A 26002-nucleotide genomic window follows, 5' to 3' on the forward strand; every position below is an offset into this window, starting at 1 on the left:
TGCCCTGTTACCTGGAGCCCCTACAGCTGGGTGTCTACTTCTCCAGTAGTGGAGGTCTCATAGCTATCGGTGAGCTCCTGACACTCCAGACAAACCATTTTTCCCTTCAATTCAAACAGCAAAACTTTTTTGTAGTCAAATAACTTGAATCCCAGGTATCCCTACGGATTAAAATTCTCCACCACTATGACAGATGTGATGGAAATTGTGTTTTTTTAGTGATGGTTCTATGTTCTTGTACATAATTGTCTGTATTATAGAATAAGATCTAGTTTAGTATATCGAAGCCCTAAGTGGAGAGTAACTCAAGGTAACCGGAGGAGAGTTGTGCTCACCAAATGAGGCCCACTGCTGACCAGAGGCCGAGCTCAACTTTGGGGAGGCCAGAGAGTGGCTAAACCTGTTTTAGGGGGTCCATATACTACAAAAATTTATATTCAAGAAACACAATTACAATCAATATCTGTAAATGTTATGTTTTCATAAAGTTGATGGGATAAGATTTGTGTATGAAATTTGAAGTTTATTAACTGTACCTAGCAGTCAACAGGCATTACAAAATTCACGCCAGCAGGTCTAAGGAGGTTCAGTTATGGCCATTTTCGAGGCAGTCACTCCAAATGCAACATGTCATTATTAATATGCATATTTCACAATTTACAATAATTTCAGGAAGCAAAAAAGAACCCATTACCCATTTCACCCATGGACACTTTATCTAACATGGACGTTTTGAGTCATATCCATTGACACGCTGCTGTGATTCTGATGCAGGGGAGCTGGCGTTGGGTCAGGACGTGAAGCTGGAGCTGGAGGTCCGGCCCGTGTCCGACTCCGGCCTTCTGCTCCACGCCGGAGCCAAGAACCAGCGACTCCGGGTCTACTTCAGCCAGGGACAGGTGAGCCCCGGGACTGCCTGGGATTTGTAGTCCCGTTGTGCGGGGTGTGCACGCTAGCGAGAGACTGTGCTGGACTGACCGGGGCTTGTCCTGACCGCAGGTGACGGTGTTGGTGAACAGCGGGGGCAGGGAGTTCCCAGTAACCCTCACGCCAGAGGACTCACTGTGTGATGGGAACTGGCACAGTGTCGTTAGTAAGTTCTTCTCTTAAACACACAAACACTCTTGTGTATTGATATCATACTACAGGGGGTTGCCCTTGAGATCTAAATATGTAAATCGTTCCAACACCTAAAGCTATCTTCTGCCACCAACATAAGCAGCAGATATAATGTAATGATGCGCACATGCATAGACGTAAACCATTCTTGGCCATGCCACAACTGTCCTTGGCCATGTGGGAGCTGTTCAACAAGGTGTTCTTGTGCTTTGCAGTTGAGAGGACGGGTGGTGTGATCAAGCTAAGCGTGGATGATGTAAGCAAACATGCCGAGGGCCCCAGTCAGAGCAGAGAGACCAGGGCCGAGACCCTGTATCTAGGCAACGTGCCAGGTAGGTCACTTTCCGTTTGCTTGGTTCTACAGGACGGTTCATGAAACGGACCTGAAATGTGCATGTGCCTTCATTCAAGTTTGTGAAGAGACGTTTAGTTTATATATGAATATGAGTATTCAAATAAAAATCTACTCATTGGAATTCTATATATTTTTAACTTTGATTTTGGGTGGAAAGTTAGCTGCACAAGAGACGTACGCAACATCTGAGTCAAGCACCTAACTGTACTCCTCTGGTTCGTAGCGGCGGTAGACGGGCCCGGCCGCCCCGACGATGTCCCTCCCTTCCATGGCTGTGTGCGCAAGATGGTGGTGAACGGCAAGCCCACCATGCTCTCCACACCAGTGCACCTGTCTGGAGCTGTAGGCACTCAGGGATGTCCTGCCATGTAAAGACTACATAACCCACAAACTATATACTACAATCTACAGGTGGTGGGGTTTATCTATACAATAGTTAATTTAAACAGATATTTATGTTGATTTGTTAAACAAACCTTTATTTGTTGTAAAGACCCCACTGATAATGGAGAGCTATTGGAAGTGTACCAGTACTGTAAGCTATATCCACATGGGCAGGGTGTTACCTATGCTAGGACTGCTCAGTCAGTCTTATTAACTTAGCCACATTACCATCAGTAATGCACTACTGATAATACTCCCAACATTATTCCTGTTGTAATCCTAATGGAAAAATCTGAACATTATAGGACCATTAATATTTGAAGTTTCTTGGAGGAAAGGTCTGGTGTTGTAATGAAGTGCAGAGATGTGCAGAGACTTGGCATTCCCATCTCCTCCTATACCAAACCACGCCTTCTACAGACTTCCTTTAACTCTAGAAGAATCAACATCACTGGAGTTTAAAATAAACAGTTTTCTCACATTTTTAATCAAGTGCCCCAGAAGTATAGTTGTATATTTAATGAAGATAATAAATGTTTCTTTGATACAGCTGCCTGAGTTATTGGCGACATGGACTTCAGAGCTTCAGAGAAATGCACTGAAAATGAGTCAGACTGTCAAGAATTTAATTGTGTTACATACTTACAAAACATACAAGCATACTTATCAGACCTGCAGAGTTCACCAACAGTGCACTTCCAGATGGCACAGTTCACTAATCCAAACTCATATCCTCGTCATCGTCCTTTTGATCTTTGGCGTCACCAGAATCATCTGCCCTCCCACTGGTGCCCTCCATGGCCTTGGCAAAAGCCTCCACGTCTACAAACACAAGGACCGTTTGAGCTTTCATTCATAAACCAGTCCGGGGAAAAAAACGGCGTACCGCGTATTTTAGGGTCACCGTGTGAACCGGAAGCGTGAGTGAGTTACCTCCTTTGTTGGCTGCGTCCACGGCCTCAGAGGGCAAACCAAACTGGTTCATGAGAGGACCGAGCTGTCCTGACGCTAGTGCACTGCTGAACATGCTCATCGCCTGCTCACACACACACACGCGCACAAACACACACACACACACACACAAGACACTTCAAAACGACTTTTCTAGGTGGTTTCTTTCCTGGAGTCATGGAGCTGGTCGGGTGGCTTCACCTGCTGGAACTGTGGGGAGGTGAGCGTGTGCTGGATGTCCTCGCCGCTCTGTGGGGGAGACTCTCCTGTGGGCAGGTACGGGAGCAGGCGCTCCTGCACCTCGGGGTTAGCCAGAATAGGAGCCATGATGTCAGGGGTCAACACACTCGCTAGATCCACTGCAGAGGGGTAAAAGGTATTTGAAGGAAATAAATTAAACAAATTAGTCCCGACACCGACATTAGTAATAACAGAATGTTATTACATAAGCACAACACAATCATTTCCCAATATCCCAGTACAGTAGTGCCTCCCGTCTCCTGTCTAAATGCCTCCTTCCACACTCACCTCCTGGGCCCTCTGCCTCTCCAGCCACGGCCGGCACGTTCATGGTGGCCAGGATGCTCTGGAGGTCGCTCAGCTGGATAGGCTGTGTGGGGCTGCCCCCTCCGGTGGGCAGCGAGGGCGTCTGGGACACCGGTGTCGTGGGGGTGACGGTGGGGGACCCCGTGGAGGTCGCAGCGGGTGTCACCGGGGTGGTGGGCACCTGGGTGGAGCCGAGATGGGCAGAGCCGGAAGAGGGCGTGGCCGCTGCCGATTGGCTGTGGGAGCTTGGGAAGTACAGGCAAAGACATTTACACCACGACGCCAGCGTGCGCAGGGAAGTCTCGTAATGTTTAGCCTTTTTGTTACACTGACAGCACTTGGCAGACATCTTAATTTATAGCAACTTATAAAGTAATCAACAGTGTGTGTTTTGGCTGGTGATCCAATCCATGTTAGCACCTTTATTTACTTGTGCTACCAGGTTGTCATACGGCGCCACCCCCGTTATACATGAGCACTTATACTGGAGCCTGCCTGGTAAAATAGGCAAGTGTGTGGCTAACACGCGAGACAACAAACCTGGGTGTTGAACTGCTACTGGCCGGCGCTCCACTGCCCAACAGACTGGCCAGTCCTGGACCTGCTAGAGCTCCAAGGCCACCTGCAACACACAGGATCCAACAGCCGTCCTACACAAGTGGGCTTCCTTGAATGGACAGTGCTTTGCTTTTTGCTAGATGACAGTGGGACTACCACCCACGGGTCGCTTACCGAGTCCCCCGAGTCCTGTGGGGCCAATCAGCTGCATGAGCTGATTATGGTTCATGTTTCCCAGAAGGTTTTGCAGGCCACCCTCTCCTAGGCCGAAGGAAAATAAATCAAAATCCCAGTCGCAAGAAATCACAATGACTTTTAGCCTAACAAACTGATGAACCAACACCAAATGTATTGTATGAATTTTCTATGGCTCAAAGATGAAAATAACGAATCCGGATTTGTGCACGTACACACACACACACACACACACACACACACACACACACACACACATGCAAGCATTCTGATTCAGAACAAGAATCTACAGGATTAGAGAGAACACCTGGTATGGTGGTTTTAATGGTACAGGGAGGAGGACTGGTGGACTAGTGCAGACCCAGACGGAGCGTACAGAACTGTGCAGTGACGGGGCACCCTGACCTCACCTCCCAGTGCGGAGAGCTCATGCCCACTGCTGCTGCCGCTGCCCAGGCCCCCCGGCATGGGCGGGTTGTTCAGGTACTCGTTCACTTTACGGCAGTACTCCTCGTCTTTCTCCGTTTTGGGCTCCTTAAAACCACGGGTGAACACCACAATGTCTCATTTAATGATTTTTTTTTTTTTTCGACCACTAACACAGTCTGCCTTTGTGAACACGAGTATCTACAGACCAAAGACGTGACATCGTATTCACCTGCATCCAGAAGAAGAGGCGTTTAGACCCGGCCTTGAACTTGAGCACAAAGACACGCCCCGTGGTGCACTGGTTGACCCTCTTAAACTCACAGTCATCAGGAAAAATGATCAGGTCCTGGAAAGACGATAAAGCACGTCGTCACCACACATGACTCTGCAACTCTACTGCAATACGGGGCAGAGAGCCAGCTTCTGAGTGGCCAGAGCCAGGCAACATTAATCCTTTGTCATGCACTACAAGCTAAGAAGTTCTTCAGCCCTGTGTAGACTTTATCATGCATTACTTGTATTCAATGCCAGCATTTTCGATGACACCATATTCCCTAACACAAAAAGCGTCATTATTAATGCGCGTGATTCTCTGGGGTACAAAAAGGTACTGACATCATCAACATTTCCAGTGGTTCTGTCCTTCCAGCAGAAATGGATGAGAGAGTCGTCCGTCTGCTGGATGTAGACCGTGCCTTTGCGCTTGTCTGGGGTCACCGTGCTGCCCTTCAGGGACATTTTACCTGCCCGGAACTCGACCAAGTATTTGCTGGGTGAGCTGCGCGAGCCCGCCACCAGACTGGGAAAGAGCGCCCCTGTTGACATCCTCCCGCCCTGCAGTGTACGCCTGTGAAACACAGCATAGAAATGAGCTGAAATCAATTCCATATGGGGGAAATTAAGCATAAAGATTGAATCTTTCTATCAAGCTTATGAGTACACCAGTTCTTTATTGTGCATGGTCACTTATCTGTGTGGCAGATATGTGTTTGTCCTAAATTGAGTACAATTCGGAAGCAGGAAAACGACAAATTATTCAGAATTCTGATTCCGAGGACAGAAATGGCTCAGAACTAAGGGTTCAATTTCACAAAATGGCTTTCCTCCTAATTCATAATGTAAAATATTTAATATTACCAAGTATTCTTGTTTATTACCTGATATAATTACGCACTGCTGTTTTCACTACCAAAGTGACTAGTGAACCAAAACCTTTCTTTACGCGCTGGATAATTCTTCACTAAATCTAGCTATAGATAACTGCTCGTGTCTAGTTTCTTTGCCTCAGTCCCAACGGAAATGTAATTTATTAATACACAATGTTAAAAAACATTATCCAAATGACAATGACAGCCACGTAAGGACTGGTAAACTATGTTGGAGGGTTTAGGGGGGGAGGAAAGAGCAGTGGAAATGTTGAGTAACCACAGTAGCGTTTAATGTATTGTATTAATTAATGTATTGACATTAATGTAATGGAACAGCGACGTGCATCAACGCTGAAACAGCTGCCCTAGCCGCATCGCTAACTGGACAGTTGGGTTACTCAGCAGGATCTGCAGGCAATCAAGGTAAACTGGCTTTATACACCACTATTCAGTTATTTATACACCACTATTCGGTTATTTCCAATCAACCATATAAGGTATAACTTCAAATCCCAACGTTTACGGTGATAAAATATCGCAGAATGACGATGTCACCTTGACATGATGTAGAAATGTAATGTAATTAAATAAAGCGACGGCCCTCACACAGACGCGCACTCCTCACACAGACGCGCACTCCTCACACAGACGCGCTCTCTTCACACAGACGCGCACTCCTCACACAGACGCGCACTCTTCACACAGACGCGCACTCCTCACACAGACGCGCACTCCTCACACAGACGCGCTCTCTTCACACAGACGCGCACTCCTCACACAGACGCGCACTCTTCACACAGACGCGCACTCTTCACACAGACGCGCACTCCTCACACAGACGCGCAGACGCACTCCTCACAGAGATGCACTCTCCTCACAGAGACGCGCACTCCTCACAGAGACGCGCACTCCTCACACAGACGCACTCTCCTCACACAGACGCGCACTCCTCACACAGACGCACTCTCCTCACACAGACGCGCACTCCTCACACAGACGCACTCTCCTCACACAGACGCGCACTCCTCACACAGACGCACTCTCCTCACACAGACGCGCACTCCTCACACAGGCCCTTCAGGCAGCTCGCCGACCGGCTGCAGTGATTCACTCTCGTTTGATGCAGACGCGCATAAAACATTCGCAGTGGAGAAGCGAATAATGAATAAACCCTGACGCGTGTTCCAGTACCGTACCTGTGTGTTACGAGCGCCTCTCCGACTAACCCCGCACCGGAGACGTTCAGCTACCGAGCCGGACGGGCCGAGTGACGTTCGCAGCGGACACGGAGCTTCCGGCCTGCGCGCGCGCGGGGCTTCCACCGCCGATTGGCTCGTCGGTGCACGCGAGGTTATAAGACCGCAGAAATGTAGGATTTAAAGCAGGTGCACGCACGCGCTGGACAAATAGACCATTTGTAAACGAATCAGGAATACATTTTCCTCAGTGTACGTTTTATTTTGTTTTCAAAATAATCAACACGTTTTAACTAGCTAAAATATCTATTAGTGTAACTCAATAACATCATAATGGTTGCTTTTCAATTTTTTAATTGAAATTAAGTCCAAGCACTAATCCCCAACTGAAAATGTATTTAAATACTATAAAAAATAAATCATTGCACAAAATAATAGATCGTGATTACTGAATATGTGCAGCATGTGGAACAGGAATATAAGCATTTGTACACAAACATGATGTAGTTAAGAGTGATGGTGAAGTACTTACAAAATGAATCCACACAAAGCCAAATAAAATCTATATTTTAATGTTGTATATTAGTTTTATATTGCTAGTTTTCAAATATTTAAATGTACATTTTAAATTTAGGAACTGTAATGACGTAGTGTAATGAACTGTACGTATCCATCATACAGCTTGTGAAAATATGCTAACATTCTTGTTGAAATTTACATTTAAATTTCTGCACATAGAGGACAGTGGAGAAATATGGTTCACCAAGCAGACCAACAATAGACAACCTTCAGACGTCCTCTGATGAATATTTTAAGACCAGACATAGAATCAGACAAACACAATACAATAAAAGAATCAAGTATTAGTGACGTGGGTATGTATTAAATTTAGGTACAGGGTTGTGGGCAAGTGTGGAGGAACACAACACATTTGGTATAGAATTTATATTTAAAAAAGAAAGGACAGAAAACATGTCTGGCATCCCTGTGCTTTGAAAATGCTTCCATTCAAACATTATCGCCTGCACACATCATAGCTAGAGTTTCGCAATTAAGAAAAATCCTGAAATGAAGAATCTTGCTTTCATGGGTCTTGACCAAGAGCTACATAGAACTACAGGTAATTTCTATACATAAACAGACAACTATGGGTGCTGAGGCAAGAATATCAGCTGGGATTCTGCTGGAAGAGCAAACCATAAAGTGCCTTTAGAGGCAGGGTCCTCTTTTCTCCAAAACTAGCTTTCACACACATCTATAGCCATATTGTATATTTTACACTTACAGAATAATATACTGGGATTTGAGCTACTTGATGAGTTGCATAGATTTTGCCTGCTTTGACAAGTGCACAGTGTTTATGTCTTCAGAAATTTGGGAATCACGTTTATGGCCATGAATGTAAAGAGTTGTGTGCTGGACCGGCAGTACCCAGAGGGACATTATGGACCCGTACCCAAGTGCCACAGGCAAGTGGTGAACTGGTCTGGCAACCCTGTCACATTCGCCATGCAGAGAAAACACAATATTAATGCAATTAAGGTAGGACATGAGTAAGAATGCGCTCAAAAAACAGAGACACTATGTTGGGGCAATGTAGCACAAGTGGTCTACCATTTTATATGATCCTCAGAAATCTCCCACCCAGAGAAAAGAGCAGTAGCATTGTAAAGAGAATATGCATGGTCATTATTTGTTGAATTGATAAACCCTTTTCTTCCCCTTGGGATCTGTAAGGCATTAAGGCCAATACATTGTACCTATGGTTGAAGATGATGGTATGATTTTATATAAAGACACACAAACACACACGCACCAGACAAAGGTTTTCATGATCATAGATTCATTATTATTATTAAGCAACATGTTTTCATTTAATCTTGAGTGCTGAAATGTGATATTTGAGACAGCCTGGTGCTATCCAGCGTGAAGAGAGACGTTCAACTGCTGCTGTTGCTGTGTGTGTGAGAACTTTGACTAGCGCCCTTTGCTGCTAGCTGCACGCAAGAAATGATTGTGTGTGTGTGTGTGTGTGTGTGTGTGTGTGTGTGTGTGTGTGTGTATACAGATTCAGGCTAAATTCGCCTATAGATTCAGCAGCTGGTCCGGTGGTGATGGGAATGCTCTCGGTGGAATGAGTCAGGCAGACAGGATGTCAGGAGCTCCACGGCGGAGAGAGTGCCTTCCTCTCTCGTTCTCCACCATCTCCTCTTCTCTACGTCTGCTGTGTGTTTGTGAGAGACGGGCGGGCTGAGGTGTTGCTGTTCAGTGATTACCAGTGCTCCCACAGCTGAAGAAAACGATTTGATAAAGGAGAGAACGGAAAGAAAAAAGAAAAAACCCAACCCAACCAAAATGACTCAGTGTTGTGCTGCTGTGCTCCCCCACCAGGATCAGAAATGCATCATATTCACATGAGGGCTCAAACTGCTGCTCTGCCAATGGGCTGAACTACCAAACCGTTGTGGCACGGTTCTCCACCGTGGGCGAGGAACTGAAGCTCGTCTGGTGTGCAGATGGTGGAGGGGGCAGTGATGGAGAAGCAGCTGGCGGTGCTACATCGCTTGCAGAAGAACACATGACGTGATGATTGGCAGAAGGTTGCTGGGAGGGTGGGGCCGAGGTAGGAGGCGTGGCCACTCCGGTTTGCTGGCCCACCCCCTCCGTCAGTAGATGTCGGGACAGTCTGTGTATTTCCTATCAAAATAACCTCCAGTGTAGAGCCAGTCCTGTGATCCTGTGTAGGGGTTCATGCTGAGCTCAAACCACCTACAGAAGTCACAAAAACTAAAGATCAGGAAAGCTCAAGGTGGAAAGACTAAAACACTTAAAGGACACTACTGGGTTTATAATGTCAAATTAATCCTTTCACCACCTCAAATGGTTACAGCCCCATTTTTAATCAACACGAGCGAGCGAATGAAAAGGAAAGTGTGCTGTGAGTGCTCACCTCGTGGACCACTCCTCGCTGTCCTTGGCCCTGTCTTTACGAGCTGCTCTCTGTTTCTCCTCTAGTCTCTCCTTTTCTTTGCTGGCTTCATCTACACACACACACACACACACACACACACACACACACACACACACACACACACACACACACACACACACACACACACACACACACACACACACACACACAGTACTGCTCAAAAAATAAAACCAGGTCTCTGGGCTGCATTTTAGTCGGTGAACAGCAGATGGCGCTGTACTATTGCTTGTGACTCTGGAAGCAAGAATCACGGTTACCCATGTTGCCCATCTCCATGGCTCTGATGTCGGGCCGCAGGCGGCAGTCTGTGGGGGCCAGAACTCCCTCCATGCCAGGCTCCATCTCGTTCAGCGTGATGGCAAAGTTAGTGAAGTTATACATCTGCCAAGAAAACCACATCATTTTATTTCAAAATCCATATTTGTGTTGGTATGGGAGTGTGTGTGTGTACGTGCTACGCGTGTGTGTGTGTGTACCTCTACTGAATTAGGTGGTCTAGATGAAACTCTCCACAGTAGAGTGCTACCAGGGACCACTGCAACGGTTTCCTGTACCTCCGGCATGTCATCTGCATCCTCATTCTCTGCAACTTCTGCCTCTTCCTGCATGTACACACACACACACACACACACACACACGAAGGTTGCAGGACACAAAGATACTCACTCGCTGTGTGTGTTTCACTGAGCTCACGTTGAGACCAACCCTTGCATTCCTACTCACGTTAGGAAGATTCTCGTTTTTACCCTGGATTCTGATTATGTACAATTCTGATTATGTACAAGAACACAGACGTGACATTCTACTGACACTGCTGCAGTCGGGTTGGAAACGACTTGCGGAAACCGATGACGCTTCAGATAGGGCACTCAACCTCAGGCCGCATGTCCCTCAAGCTGCGGCGAGCTTTCAGATTAATCTTTCAGATGAATCTAGGCCTCCTTCTTAACCAGACAGAGAAGTCAGCTCAGGATTCTGCACTTGCCTTTTTACTAACTGGTACTATTTTAGTGAAAATTCATCAACTCTCAAGCAAGTGAGTGAGTTCATCCTGCATAAGTTATTACTGAGTCGTTTAAGAATAGTTTGCTTTGCTCTGACTGGAGTGACACTGGCCGCATGTGGAGAAACAGCATTTTCAAACTTGGGTGTCATCGTTTCAAGCCCTCTCACGCAGCCCAGTCATGGTTTCTTTTGCCTATGCAAACATGTCAAACCAACCCAAAATCCCCTGAATGGACCCCAAAGCACACTGGACTCAGTTCACCTCCTGAGGGGGCTCAGTACGGTCCCTTTGTGTTTTCTTTCGTGATCCACTCAATTCACATGAAGTGTCATCCCTGAGACATTCTGCGTTATATTAAAGCAAACATCAAGGCATAACAAACATCTTCGCGTTTAAAGGCTCGAAAAAAAGAGCCGCATGTGGGACTATTGCAGACCTTACAATGTTATGCAGTAAAACATACCAGCTACTAGTGTTGTCAAAAAAAAAAAATCGATATATCGATACGTATCGATACTGAACATTCTGAAACGGTACAATACTTGTTTCTCTTAAGTATCGATTCTTTTTACATAAAATGCGCTTTCGTTTGACCCACCCAAGCTGCCGTAATGCAGAGGATAGTTTGTAATGCTAAAATGGCAGCTAAAGCAAACGCAGTGCTGTTGGATTCGAAGCAGATACAGATGGAAAATCGAAGGACATGAACAAGCCAGTTTGCAAGCGGTGCTCTTGGAACATTTCAACGAAGGGCGCTAAAGCCTGGTTGAGTGACCATAGCGCTCGACTCCGCCCACATCGCGCGAACCTCCGTGAGCGGTGGAGGCGTTTATACTTTCCGCTTTGCAGTGTTGTCCGAAACTATATGTGGTAGTATAAAAGAAACACCCCTCAACAACAGGGGAATGAACACTTACCTGACGAATTTTAATGCTGCTTTGTGTTTCAGGTTTGAAAAGTGCTGCAATTTAGGCTAAAGTACATTAAAATGTTGAAATTGTAACTACTTCGTTTCACAACAAATATCTGTCTGACTGAATAGTTCTCTTGTATTACGTTAACAAATACGAGCCTCTTGTAATTCCAGGACGAAACATGAAAGAACGTGAAGACGTTAAGATTGGGCGTTTTGAAAATGAACAACTATTAAATAATGTGATTAAAAGCGCAATATTTCGAATCATTTCGAGTATATGTATAAATATTTAACTTAATTACGTTTTAACGTGTTGGGACATATTGGTACACGTGCTTGAATTCCACCTTGTAAAGGTGTATGAACCCTGCAAACATGACTTTGTTCATTACGCTGAGGCGCGGTGCGCGCGAAGTTACAAAATTCGAGAGGTGCACGACCTCGCGTGTGCCGCGCTTCAACAAAGTCATGTTTGCAGGGTTCATACACCTTGTTGAATTCAAACACTTGTATGTCACTTTCAAGGTCCATTTCAATATTTCCCAGCACGAGCAAAGACACTTTGTCAGACGTTCAGTTGCAGTTTTTGCACGACCACTGACATCCAATAAAGGTCCTAGTCAGACATTCAGATAGAAAACTCGTCATAGACGTTCATATTAAGTTAAGGTTAAGGTCCTAGTCACACTGTCAGATTTTGAACCAGTTTCGAACGTCCACCAGACATGCAAAAATGGTTCTGGAATGACCGATGTGATACAGACATGATTTTAACGTCTTTCTGACGTCGCATGTTTGTTGGGATAAATATTTATACATATACTCGAAATGATTCGCTTTTTTATCACATTATTTAATGGTTGTTTATTTTCAAAACGCCCAATCTTAACGTCTTCACGTTCTCTCATGTTTCGTCCTGGAATTACAAGAGGCTCGTATCTCATCTCATGTGCTTCGTGAAGTAAAAGCAGCATGAAAAACGGCCCTCCTGAACACACTACCCATAATTCAATTTTAAAACGAGGAGGTCTGAGTATGAATGAAAGTTGTGTGTGAATAGCATGTGGCCTTGAGATCAGAGGATCAGAATGAGAATTTACCCTATATAAAGTTCACCTTCAGGAAAGAGAGTTGCAGTTTGTTACCTTTCTGGTTCACCTGAACAAAGTTTGGTTAGTTTCTAAAGGCCTCCAGGCGAGAGGCCCCTTTAAAGAGCTCGGGTGCGGGGGTGGTGGGCGTGGGCCTTGGGGCCTACCCTTCTGTTCCTGCTCACCGCTTTCTGTTTCCTGGGGTCAGCCACACCCTTCCTGTCGCTCCTGCGATGGGACTCGTACGCCTGTGGGTCCACACTCCACATGCACTCCGTCCACTTGCCGTAGATCACACAGAGCTTCTTCTTACTGCCACACACACACAGAGAGAGAGAGAGAGATATGTGACATTTATCACAACACTGATGCTCTGTGAGATCCATCTAATCTAGTGTAATCTAGTATAATCCACAGGATGTTCCGTCACCAAACTTAAATGGTACACAAATGTAGGACCAAAGAATTGCAACTGCAAACACAACTAATGACCAGAATGGACATTCCTTTCAGAGCCATGCTCTATGCTATTACATCTAGCAACTGTATTGGTAGCAGACTCGGATATGAGCAACGTATTTACACATGAGCAGACATACACTACAAGACACACCTAGAAATGGCAGAGAAACTCACTGTATTTCATGCACAGAATTAACTGTTTTTATAATCCAGTACTTAAATGAAATGTCCGGGTCTTACAGCGGTGGGCGGATGTTTACAGCCCTTAATTCCGCTGTAGTGGTGTTAGCACCAATGTTCATTATGGGACAGAATGACAAATACTGAAACACTTCAGGATCAACACGAGGTCCAGAACCATGGTAGGGATTAAGGGTGAAGGGTTAGAGGTCAATGGGGCGTGCTCCTGTACCTGCCCAGGGAGAGCAGGTAAGAGCAAGGGAGCGTGGACAGCAAGGTCATGGGACTGATGAATACATCCACATTGTGTATTAAATAGTGCCTGGCGTAGGCTGTGTGGAGGGGACTCACCACTTGTCCTGAATGTATCCCTCCACCCTGTGGAGCTCCTTCCCAAACAAGCCGCAGGGTTTGAAGTTCAGCACACACTTATCTCCAGTGCTGGGCACGGAGCCAGACACAGCAAACAAGAGACAGACGGCATTAGGCCTACATTACAGCTCCTGCTTAAATGTTCTTATCTTTCCTGTGACAACATTACACTCAAGGTTTGGAGAATTCTACATATTACTATATGGATTTATATGTTTGACACCAGAACTAAAATCAGCTGCCTTCATGTGTGCTTTAAACATCCATCATCTGTACTAACTCCTGTTAGAACACTGATATATTACAGCTTCCACAAATAAATTCAGTCGATTCATCATCATATCTAGAATACCTGTGGTTGATTATCTCTACGTTGCCATATTGCTCAATCCACAATTTGCCCACAATTACATTGTGTACACAGCAGAGAGGGTTCGTCCATGTGTATGCCTCTTTGTGCCTGGAATCAACACACACGCGCACGCACGCACGCACGCACACGCACACGCACACGCACACACAAACACATCAGCATATAATTGCCTGGGTTACCCAGCAACCACAAAACCCTTCAATCTGACATCACATCACTGTTATCTTGACTCAAAAGCACTCGAAATGCTCTGAACAGCATATCCCCGACACACACGCATGCGCACACGCATTCTGCCTGTAGTCAGACATCCACCGCCCACTAACTGCACGCACACAACATGACTCACTTGAGGAGTTCTAACGTGATGGTTCCTTTGGGTTCGGCTTCTACGCTCTTGCCCCAGAACTTGAGCTTGGGGTATATGGAGCCGTGGAACACAAAGTCCTGGGCCAGACCCTCAGCGTGGAAGGCACTGACGGGCGGGTGGTGACTCACCTGCTCTGACACCAGCCTGAAGCCCTGATCCTCCCTGAGAGACCAACGGACAGAGACCAAATCAGGAAGAAGGAGAAGAAGAAGAAGAAACACGGAAGGAAGCCATATTGCATCTGTTGCATTTACAGATACCGACGCCAGTGAGGCCAGAAACTTCAAAATAACATTGTTTAATCAAGGAAGGAACCTGTTGCAGCTTAATGTGAAGTAAATAAGTGTCTATATTAAGAAGCCAGAAGACCATGGCTAGAGTGAACACATCTAATTTCACACACTGACCTGTGGCCAGTTTTAAAGACTGTAAATGTTTAAACACCAGACAAGCGGGGACTTCATGTGAATGTGCCACTACTATGCTGGACACTAACGTTCTGCCTGTTAAGGCTCTGTGTTTACCGCACAAGCTCGTAGGTCTCTCCTAAGAGAGGGTTGAACGGCTTTCCAGTTCGGTCCCACTGAGAGGCCACGGCCGACACGGCAAAGGCAGCTACTGCCTGGGGGACAAAAAAAAGAGGGAGAGAGGGAAAGAGAAAGAGAGAGAAGGGGAGGAGGGGGAGGGGGAGAAAGGGAAAGAGAATGAGAGGCAGTGTCAACACAGACTTGTAATGCATACAAACACCCCTGGCTTCATATGGCCAGGATGGTGTGTGCAGGTTGTGCAGGTCTTTTCTCCGAGGTTCACCTGGAGAGTAACATTGCAGTCGGAGCCTACAATACCAGCATCGCTGCTCCGACACGGAATGAAAGCCTGGCGTTCATCAACAGACATTTACAGTGACAATATCATAACCCAGAACTTTCATTTTTACCTTTACTTAGTCTGATTGTGTGATTTGTGTGTGACTTGTGTATTTGTCTGTATTTTGTGTAATCTGTGTGTTAACGGGCCGCCCAATGGAGGATGGGTTCCCTTTTGAGTCTTGGTTCTCCCGAGGTTTCTTCCTATTCCCCACTATCTTAGGGAGTTTTTCCTCGCCACTGTCGCCCTTGGCTTGCTCATTAGGGTTCTGGACCCGTAGTATTGTTAACCTTTTAAATCCTGTAAGGCGCTTTGTGACAACATGTGTTGTGAAAAGCGCTATACAAATAAACTTTGATTGATTGATTGATTGTAGAGAAGGCCATCCTATCCTCCAGAAGCAGAATCTACCCGTGAATCAGGACTTAGTTTTAGTGTAAAAGAAACGCCCTTGTCTGTGTATTTAAAGGCGTTTCTGCCAGTACAAGCGTGTGCGCTACAGCCCCTCTTCCCCTTAAAGCTGTGACATGTGGGCCGGGCCCACCTGCATCCTCTTGATGGAGTCGGCCTGGGCGCAGGCTTTGTGCAGGAGGTACGTGTGCTCCATGTACTCGCTGATCCGCTGCAGGAAGCTCAGCGGCTCGTTGAACACGATGGGCATAGTGATCTTGGACAGCTCCTGTGCCACACACACACACACACACACACACACACACACGTCAGGGGGTCATGGCCGTGACAACGGAGCGGCATACTGAGCGTGTAAAAAGCTGGTCAGTACGGTGGCCTCACCAGCCCGATGCATTTCTTCAGGATGCTCCAGACACTGAAGTTGTTTCGTGAGAACATGGGGGCAGGAAGTGCGGACCTGAGGGGCGGAGTCAGCACAGCATCAGCATTACCTTGTGCCACCTACAACTAGAGCGTTTCACATGTGGACGGCTCAATTCCATAGCTGAGGAATTTGTCTAGTTTTGTTTTTAGAGGTAACTGCAGCGTGGGACAGAGGGGTATAAACAGACCGATAACAGAGAGACAGACAGATGGAGCGAGAGATGGCGAGTGGAGGAATCTAACTGTACCTGCGTTTCTTGATTCCGTTCTCCTGCGGTATGGTGACATTGTTGTCTTCTGCGCTGTCACCCACCATAGCGTCTTTGAAGCTGGCCTCTGAGGTGCCTTCACACGACTCGTCTGAGTCCAAGCCTGTCACACACACATCCAAATGCAAATGAGCCCCACCACACTCACAGAAAAATGAACACACACCCGCAACTATGGCATACACACCCACAGAATGTAGTTACACACAAGTACACTCACATGTTAAGAATGCATCCAAAAGACTGACATGCATGTCAACATTCACTCATTCTTTTACACACATAAAACAGATATGCACAGATATAAACATTAACGCCACATCACAACAGACATACATGCCTGCAAATATGAGATGTACAGTATGAGAACACGTATCAATTATAACATTTTATTTATTGCCATCTCTCTCACACATGCAAAAGTGCACGCACGCACTCACAGACTCACACACACTCACAGACTCACACACACACGCTCTAAAAGAAAGATTCTGGGAGTGTGGACAGAAGGGAATTACAGCTGAAAGTTCCACAGTGGCCAATCACGACCTGTAGAGGGCTCACAGAGGCTTGCTATGGATTACGAGACTATTTACAATATCAGTCAGGGACTTCAAATCAAGCCCCACGCTCTACCCTACCAATGGACGAAATGCCCTAATTGGCATCTCGTAGTGTCCCATGTATCCCAGCAACCGAGCTTAAGCCTGGAAACACTTTGGCTGAGATCTATTTAAAGTCACCAAGTGCGGAGGCTTGGAGAGCGGCGGCACTGACTCCACACAGGGGAACATTCACTGCGTCCTCTCAACCTCTCGCTTCCGAGAGTCCCCCGACTTCCACGGCAACCTCGTCAACGTTTCCGACCCGCCGTCTTATTCATTATTCATCCATCATCATTTTGATGTGCATTATTAACGCCGTGGGCGGAGGTAAGACGACACCGAGAGGCCCGGCTATTGTCCTTTGCCGTCCACGATAAATAGAGGCTAAATAGGCCGGGTGGATAGGGGCTACGCTAGCGGAGCAGAAGAACACAGAGCCACTGAGGGCACTGCTGGAGGCTCTGAAAGCACAGAAATAGGATGAGAAGGTCCTGCATGGCTTGAATGACGGCCGCCTCTGTTTGGCAGTGGTGTGCTCTCTGGCTGTATTGTAGGTCCGTCTTGCTTTTGTAAGCGTATGCTTATCGTTTTGGGGATTTTGAAAGAACATCACCATATTTCTACCGAATGGACTAGTTACTCGTTAACCAATTTAGCAGTTCTGATGGACCAACGAACTTGTCTTTTTCATGGTTCCCTGTCTGTGGTAATCTGTTGGTGTTTAAAAGGCACCAGCCACTAGGAGTCTCTGTCGGGATGTTTCTCACCTGTGACGGCGTCATAGAACTCATCCTCATTGTTCATTGTAGAGTGCGGGCCAGAGAGATGCCACTAGAACATGGTCCCTGGCCGGAGCTGGACCGGCACCTTCAACTGTAGTTATACCTGTGTACACAGACAGGATGCTCGGGGTTAACATACAGAAACACAGGCTCAGTGCTACATCGCAAACACAAACATGCACAGCACAAGGGCAAAGGTGAATGGCAAATTGAGCACAGGGGGCTTTTGGGCTCTGAATAACGAACGCCGCTCTCCCGTTTAAACGTGGCCCTTCAAACGCCCTTGTGGCCATTTTCGTGTGTCTTCCCCCATTTCTGCTCCCCGAAACATCTTTTTTACCGTTGCCATGGCCACACCCTGCACTCACACAAGTATGCAAGAACACGCTTAATGCAGGAGTGAACTTTGGACCCTGTTTCCAGCCAGCAGAGAACCTGCCTACAGCCGATGGGCAGATAAGTCAACATCAGCCAAGAACAGAGGTAGCAGTGCACCACACCTGTGAGTACAGGACAGCTCCCTTAATCAAACCCTCAGGGGGCCCCTGCTGAGGCAAACAAGCAACATGAAAGGGTGGTGATCACATGAGGCACAATCCATTTAATTAATGCTTCTTATTACCAGGCCTAATTCATCCCAAGTTTATTTATTATTTTTTTAAGCATGGAAACATTAAGACGATCATCGACTGTAAAATAATTACACGTCTAATGGGGGCTTGTTTCATCAATAATTGTTGAATGAAGAAAGGTTACATCAGCCTGTGTCCATCATCTCAATGGAGCATCAAACAGACAAGTACAGCAAGTGAAGTGAACAACGTCTAATGAGAAACCCATGAGACAGCAACGCAAACATGAGGCTAATGCAATTCAACTCATCACATTCAGTAAGTCTCAAGAGAAGTGTTGCAAAATGCCCTCGCTCGGCTTGGGAAATGCATGAACCTGAGGCCTACAGGCGTTTGGCAAGGCTCAGTGAGCTCTGAAGTACAGTAGGTCTATACGCTAGGCTAAGTGAACTCTGAAGTACAGTAGGTCCAGGCCCGGAAGGGCTAATCGGGATATTCGGGAGGATTCCCGGTGGGCCGGCTCATGTCAATGTCTAGTTTGAGCCGATTGGAAAAAGTGGGCCGGATTTGGGCATAAAACTCCAGGGCTGAAAAAGGGGCTCACTCCGGCCCTGAGTAGGTCTATACGCTAGGCTAAGTGAGCTCTGAAGTACAGTAGGTCTATACGCTAGGCTAAGTGAGCTCTGAAGTTCAGGAGGTCTAGGTGGCGAGTGTAAATTATTAGCTGTGAAGACAGTCAAATGCGTGTTTTCCACTACGCCAGTTTTAAAAGTATTAGCGGCTCGCTAGGCTTGTAAACTAACCCCGCACCACGAAAATGTAGCAGTGTGTCGCCCCGTTTGTGCAGGTGAGCCCGCGGACCGACTAGGGAGCCGCATGAAACCAGGCAAAGAGCCGCATGCGGCTCGCGAGCCGCGGGTTGGCCACCCCTGGTCTATACGCTAGGCTAAGTGAGCTCTGAAGTACAGTAGGTCTATACGATAGGTTAAGTGAGCTCTGAAGTACAGTAGGTCTATACGCTAGGCTAAGTGAGCTCTGAAGTTCAGTAGGCCTATACGCTAGGCTAAGTGAGCTCTGAAGTACAGTAGGTCTATACGCTAGGCTAAGGTGTGCCCTAATACACTTTAGATAAAGGCATTGAGTCAGAGCAAATAAAACTCTCACTATGCAAAGATAAAAACAACATATCATGCCTGTTTCATGATAAGCTTTATCTAGCATTTTCCTATATGCTGGAAAGTGGAATGCTACGTAAGGCATTGGCACGAACCATTTGCCTCATGGTCCAGTCCCTCATGAAATAACACAAATAGGGCGATAGGGCTAGACAAATTACTATGCTACATAGGACAAAAATCACTGACATAAGCTAAAATGCATATGTTGCCTCAGGAAAGGGCAAAGAGACAGCAAAATCACTATTCATGTAAACAGCATGAGATCAAAGTCTAGAGAGCAGTATTAAAGCCCGTCAACCACGACAAAACACCTATATCCCAGTAAGCAGAGCATGTTTTTAGGCCCATGTAACCCCACTCGCTTCACTAATTCTGAGGAGCCCAAGTGATGGGCAGATGCTGCCCAAACACTGCAGATACCCCTTCCACAACGGTCCTGCCCCGTCTGCAGCAGGGCCTTATGGGAAAAAGCAGCGCAAAAGCGGAACACGTGTAAAAGAGGATGTGGTGACAACTTTCTCCACATCCACGTTCTCCAGATCTATTACGGCTGCGGAACTTTTGTGGAGTGCTTAATAGCACTTAATTACCGTACCAGAGCAATTAGGTAACAACCTACACTGTTTATACTGTGAAAGTGACGCATAAAATAAACTTGGAATATACACAATAGCAGCGTAACAATAACAATGGTGTACATGGCGGTTGGTGGGGGCAGGAGCTGTTTTGTCTGCGGGGTCTCTGTGTTTTGAACACAGCCTGTTCAGCGGGACAGGTGACTTAAATGAACCGTGCAAAAATCACAATGGACTGCCTTGCACACCTGCCAGGCTGGGGTCAAACACAGGGCCTAATGAAATGTTTGCATTGCAAAATGCAGTTATACCGTAGGCTGAACTGAACTGTAATAACAGCCCATGTACACAAACTTTTTTTTTTCATTATTTGAAACATCTTCTCAGATAAATCCATTTCATTTGTTCTTTGTCTTTGAAGCATAATTCTTGTGCAGTGGTTCCAGCATGTGTTCTGTTCAAATGGTATGAAAAATGGAATATAAATGATCTTTCTGTGAGATTCAGCCCTAATTCAGATTAGACATGCTATGCTGTACCAGGGGATACACTGTACTTCACAGCTTTCATAACAAGTTTTCCATGTCACAAATATTGCAACATTCAAATATCCTGCTTAATTTCAATCACAAGATGCATTCTGTTCTTGAGCCAGACAACAGCAAATTAAATCAGTGACGAAACCATGCTTCACAAGAAGAAAGGTGTCAAAACTAACTGCTGATATCTGTACTCTTGTTGAAATGATTAGTGACTATGTGCAAAGGCTGAACACTGTTACAGCCAACAACATTATGCTGTTCACTGTATTATGGAACTATTGAAACACCCTGAACTTATCGCAGCAGTACAAGCAGGCTGATTAACAACAGGACCGACTGCTAAGCACTGGTTAAAACTGAATTATGCTCAAATGATTGCAGAACCTTTAATGCTTTAATGAAAGATGACTCTGCAGTGCATTTCCAAGGGCTTGGGAGGATCAACTGAAGGAAGGAATACCATAATCAATTTCTAAGAAGCTTAACACCTATGGCAGAAATCCATTATCCTGAATGGCCTGTGTGTTATACCCTCGCTGGGCAACAGGCTGAATGCCACTGAATGCGCCAGCTTGCTCGTACGTTCACTTGCACAGAAGAAAAGAGGCAACTTGGTGTATGAGCTGCCAAAAAGACTGACTGGCTTCATGTCAAGAAGATTCAGCAGCCCCCCATCATCAACTCCTGTGAACACACTGCAAAATCTGTTGAACCAATGGCACTGACATGAAACAATCAAAACCGTAATAGCTGTAAGGGTTTGTTATTTCAAATATTAGGTCCTCAAAAATCATTCACAATACTACAAATGCATGCCGTTTCCCTTTTTTTCTTTCCAAAATATACCAAATAAAACAAAATGTTAAAAGTTGAGTGACACAGAGTCTGAACCTCCATGGTGATGTCAGCACCTGCTAATTTCACCATTGGCCATTAGATTTGTCAAATGAAACGTGGCAGAATTGTGACTTAAGTACACTTTGTCTTTTGTGACTTAAGTACACTTCCTCTTTTGCCACAAATGGACATTCAAGCACAATGGTGTAATTAATCTAGGACGTGTCATAGCTACACTTCTAATCACAGAGAGCAGGTATGGTGTGCCTTTGTATGCAAGACAATGACTCAACAAAGACCATTATAGGCTCATTCTTTGTTTTATTCTCGTGCTTTCGGGAGGTTGACTACCTTGCTTTACGACTTCTGAAATAAAGAGCAAGTTGAGGACAATTAAGGGCTTTAGGGCAATTAGGGATCAGGTCCTAAATGTCACTCATATTAGTGAACACATACCAGGCAACTTAAAACGTCAAAGTCTGGCATTCGCTGGTGAACTACGTGTATGAACAACGATAGTCAGAGAAATAAATAGGTAATAGTTCATAATAGAGAAAAGCAGTTAGGAACAAAGGTCAAGCCAGCACTGCACTGTACAACCTCTCCAGGCAAATGAAGTGAAGTCGAGTGAAAAACACCACTGCCTCAAAATCCCAGGAGGACGCCTGCTCACACAGTAGCACCACACTGTAGTTTCAAATGCACTCAAAGTCCCAGGAGGACACTTGCTCACGCAATAGCACCACACTGTAGTTTCAAATGCACTCAAAGTCCCAGGAGGACACTTGCTCAGGCAGTAGCACCACACTGTAGTTTCAACTGCACTGTGCCATCACCCAGATCAAGCTTGGGAGAGGTACGTGCACAACACACGACATGGCACAGAATTAATCAGCAGGTAAAGACAAAATAGATCAGGACACTAACAAAAAACATATACCAAATCAACTTTCACAGGTATTCACACAGACACAGACACACACAGAGACACACACACACAATTGTGATACACCACAGCTAACAGTAATGTGTGCTGATGCTTACCACCCTTAAACTAACTTCCAATTCCACATAACTGTGTCCCAGAAGTGTGAATTTAAAACAGTTAGAAAAGCTGTTAGAAAACAACCGGTCCTAACTTTTTTTCAACATTACTGAGTCTTTATCATTCCACCTGACGCTACTTTTAGTTTTTCCAAACGTGTCAAAATCAACAATAAAAATTAACAAACAGATTAATCCATCACAATGTAAGTAATGCAAACCTGTTAAGACAAAAACATTCTCAATCTGGCACTATATAAACATTTTCATGCTTTGCTTTTAAGTGAATATTAGGCCATTCACACGCTTAATATTACAAAGCTGATTCTGCTCATTTACAGACTTTGTAAAACATTTACAAATGCGAATAAATTTGGTATGTGTTTATTCAGACATTGCTATAATGTAGAGATGAGGTAGGTCTTAATGTTTGACAACTTCACCTGCATTGATTGTATCCGCATACATGTAATACACTGTATTATACAGGTCGCCTGTTCTGTACACCATTAATTTGTGGCTACAAATTAATATCTGATTGACAATGGTGAGCGCGTACAATGCGGAAAATACACACGGCCCTTTAGGTAGTGCAATGACAAAAACTCTTAACAGCTGCATTTGTTCACTTTAAAGAACTTATTAAGTTATTTTTTTCATTTTAAAACGGCATAAAAATTCGAGGAATCAAGGAATAGTGACAGCTCGTTAATTCCGCACTACTGGATTGTCTGCGCATTCACACCATTCATCCCCAATAACACCGACTGGCAGCAATTACAACCTCGAAAACTGTGTGTGTAAAATGTGTGTGTGAAGACTAAATGACGCTGCTCACACTTCCAGCTCAACGGTCCCACAGTTATGCTAACTAGGTGCCTAGCGTTAGCTAACAAGCGGCAGTATAAACACCATTAGGCGGTTAGCTGAGGTAACAGTGTCCGTTTAAGGACGACTAACAGTATGTTCAAACGTACGAGCTCCAGCGGGACACGGACGACGTGCTCGGGTCCGGCGGAGTCCTCCATTAGTTTGTCCCCCTCAATAAGGGCTCAATACTGGCGCAGAGCAGCAGGACAACCGCCTACGAGCTAGCCTGCTAAAGGCTAGTTAGCTTAGCTTACTAGCCAATTAGCGAGCTAACGCAAAGTAAACGTCAAAATCAGACTGCGGTTCTTAGGAAGCTTGTGCTCAGAAAAAGTAGTGTTGAATAAAAAATATTTAGTAGGTTGTAATAAAGCGAACCGCGGGTGTATATATGTATGTCCCTACCTGTGGGGATCTGTGTCCTACAGGTTGACGTCTCGTTCAAACTGACGGCTGAGCCCGAGTGCTGTGAGACGCGAGCAGAGCGATCTGACACAGAGGCGGAAGCGACTGTCATGGGCCACTTGATTGACACGTGCGTCGTCCAATCGGATTTAGGGGATTTTTGTCGCCTGACACCATTACAAGCTACGTCAGTAAAACGTTTCGTGTTGTAATGGCCCAACGTTGCTACTCCGTAGGCAAAAAAACATATACGTATATGGCAGAATACTGTATCTACAAAATAAAGGAGCTTTGTATAAATTACTCTACTTCGGTGCTTTATCTGGTTCCGATAAGGTCGACTCAGGTTATTAGCATAAACTAAAGAGTTTTGTATGTTGCTCATATTTTATTTTTATTTTTTAGAACTTTTCTCCAAGTAATGGATGTTATAAATGTGGTGGGTCTCTGACACTACACAGCAATGCCACTATCCAAGGGAGGTAAAGAACTCATCACCTACACATGTAGTATTCTCCAGTGCATTAACATGCGCTCAGGTGCAGCAAAGAGTTCAGCTTTATTCCGGATGAGCTGCTACAACACACAGTGGCAAGAGACAGAGGGACCACTGCGTTTCTTTGCCCTTCATATACTGACAACACAAGGCCCTGCTGGGATTGCAGTAGCAAACAATTATGTGAACCTAAGTATCCTCAGGAGAATTTCACTTATTGAGCAGCTCTACTATGAAGGTTTCAGGCTTTTCTCTCTGAAATTAATGTGTGAACTTTTACCACCAATGTTACAGTTTCCTGCTCCCTAATATCTGTAACACTAATAACTAAACAATAGTGTGCATTGCACATCTTCTCACATTATTGACAAGTCTGAATTTGGAGTTAACATACATTTCATTTGTCACTTGATCTTTATCAAAAAACATTCAAGTGATTGAAAGTAATGAATCTGCATTATTAATGGCGGAGAGGTTTGGCCTGCGTTTATGATCCGCCTCATCAATAATGGAGTTAGGCGTCACTGATACAGTTCTCTGTTCTCAGAGTACTTCAGCTAAACCTATGTGCAACATATTACGACCTGCACTGACCCCAGCTCTAAAAAGAAGTTACTCATGAATATTTAAAAAAGAGATTAGAGAAAGAAAGAGAAAGAAAGAGAGAGAGAGAGAGAGAGAGAGGTGGACAGAAAGAGTGGATGAGTGAGAGAGACAGAGAGATGGTTGAAAAGAGAGGTTTATATACACTTTGGAAAGTTTGTGTATTTGTACTATCGCCCTGATTTTCTGAGATTGCTGTTGTCACTCTGTTGTAGCCACGCCTCCTGGTTAGGAGTCACAGTCCCATATGCTCCTATCAGCACATTCTTCTTCTCTTCTTATTCTTTCCTTTCCATGTTTCCATCACTTATGATTGCCACATTCATTAAAACAACTAATTTCTGCATCGGGTCTGATCACGATGTCTGATTAGCTTGCTCACATCAGCATCTTTTGCCTGGTGTTATGTGATACACCCCTGCCTCTGTTGACCTGATATCAAAATATAGAACATATAATAATATAATATAGAGGTAGAAAGGCCAAGATAACAGGGCTATCGCTCTGATAAACTCTTAAAACATTTATTCGGGCACTGTGCAATATATAGATTCAATTTCAATTAAAGATGTTAACTTTATTGGGAAATGTGTAACTTAATTCACATGTGCAATAACAATGCTGCTTCTTCTGCTTTGCTTGTTTTTGGTTCAGACTATTCTATTTTGTTTCTTAAATCCATTTTATTATATTAGTGTATATAGCATATTTGTACCATGATGGAGGCTGGATCCTATTTTCATTGAACAGGTGTACATGTACATTGTGCAATGACATTAAAGTATTCGTATTCGTATATCATAGGTGGCCTTAAGCATTGATGTTGACACATCAGTAATCAAGATATTCCACAAACCAAAAGACTCCTCAGCCTACTCTGTCTTCT

At 45.1% G+C, this 26002-nt stretch overlaps 3 protein-coding genes across 4 annotated transcripts in view; 1 reads left to right on the top strand and 2 right to left on the bottom strand.

The window, feature by feature from the left end:
* Positions 1 to 2233, top strand: part of lama5 (laminin, alpha 5) — a 73424-nt gene extending 71191 nt beyond the window's left edge. Inside the window, 5 exon segments of the mRNA XM_076984644.1 lie at positions 1 to 69; positions 775 to 899; positions 1000 to 1093; positions 1335 to 1451; positions 1698 to 2233. The exon segment at positions 1 to 69 is cut by the window's left edge and continues 76 nt beyond it. Coding sequence (XP_076840759.1) covers positions 1 to 69; positions 775 to 899; positions 1000 to 1093; positions 1335 to 1451; positions 1698 to 1846 — 554 coding nt within the window. The 3' untranslated portion in view covers positions 1847 to 2233.
* Positions 2018 to 7021, bottom strand: adrm1 (ADRM1 26S proteasome ubiquitin receptor). Of its 2 annotated transcripts, none has more exons than XM_076983710.1 (10): positions 6882 to 7021; positions 5153 to 5384; positions 4767 to 4883; positions 4519 to 4642; positions 4088 to 4171; positions 3896 to 3977; positions 3338 to 3600; positions 3011 to 3168; positions 2792 to 2894; positions 2018 to 2680 (listed from the first exon to the last, which is right to left on the bottom strand). In XM_076983710.1, exons 2-10 carry the CDS (start codon positions 5360 to 5362, stop codon positions 2574 to 2576), a joined length of 1248 nt encoding a protein of 415 aa, XP_076839825.1. In that variant the 5' UTR covers positions 5363 to 5384; positions 6882 to 7021; the 3' UTR covers positions 2018 to 2573. The 2 variants fall into 2 exon arrangements, with proteins under 2 accessions (XP_076839825.1, XP_076839823.1); XM_076983708.1 differs by having other exon boundaries at positions 4088 to 4174.
* A 97-nt stretch (positions 7022 to 7118) lies between these two features.
* osbpl2b (oxysterol binding protein-like 2b) lies at positions 7119 to 24123 on the bottom strand. The gene is made up of 14 exons (XM_076983788.1): positions 24018 to 24123; positions 17983 to 18100; positions 16590 to 16713; positions 16300 to 16375; positions 16052 to 16186; positions 15165 to 15262; positions 14620 to 14802; positions 14250 to 14357; positions 13877 to 13966; positions 13069 to 13195; positions 10350 to 10475; positions 10131 to 10254; positions 9832 to 9922; positions 7119 to 9650 (listed from the first exon to the last, which is right to left on the bottom strand). The coding sequence occupies exons 2-14, from the start codon at positions 18017 to 18019 to the stop codon at positions 9548 to 9550; spliced, it is 1422 nt and encodes a 473-aa protein (XP_076839903.1). The 5' UTR covers positions 18020 to 18100; positions 24018 to 24123; the 3' UTR covers positions 7119 to 9547.
* Between the last annotated feature and the right edge of the window lie 1879 nt (positions 24124 to 26002).

Source organism: Brachyhypopomus gauderio, chromosome 21, assembly GCF_052324685.1.
Source record: "Brachyhypopomus gauderio isolate BG-103 chromosome 21, BGAUD_0.2, whole genome shotgun sequence".
Classification (NCBI taxonomy): Eukaryota; Metazoa; Chordata; class Actinopteri; order Gymnotiformes; family Hypopomidae; genus Brachyhypopomus; species Brachyhypopomus gauderio.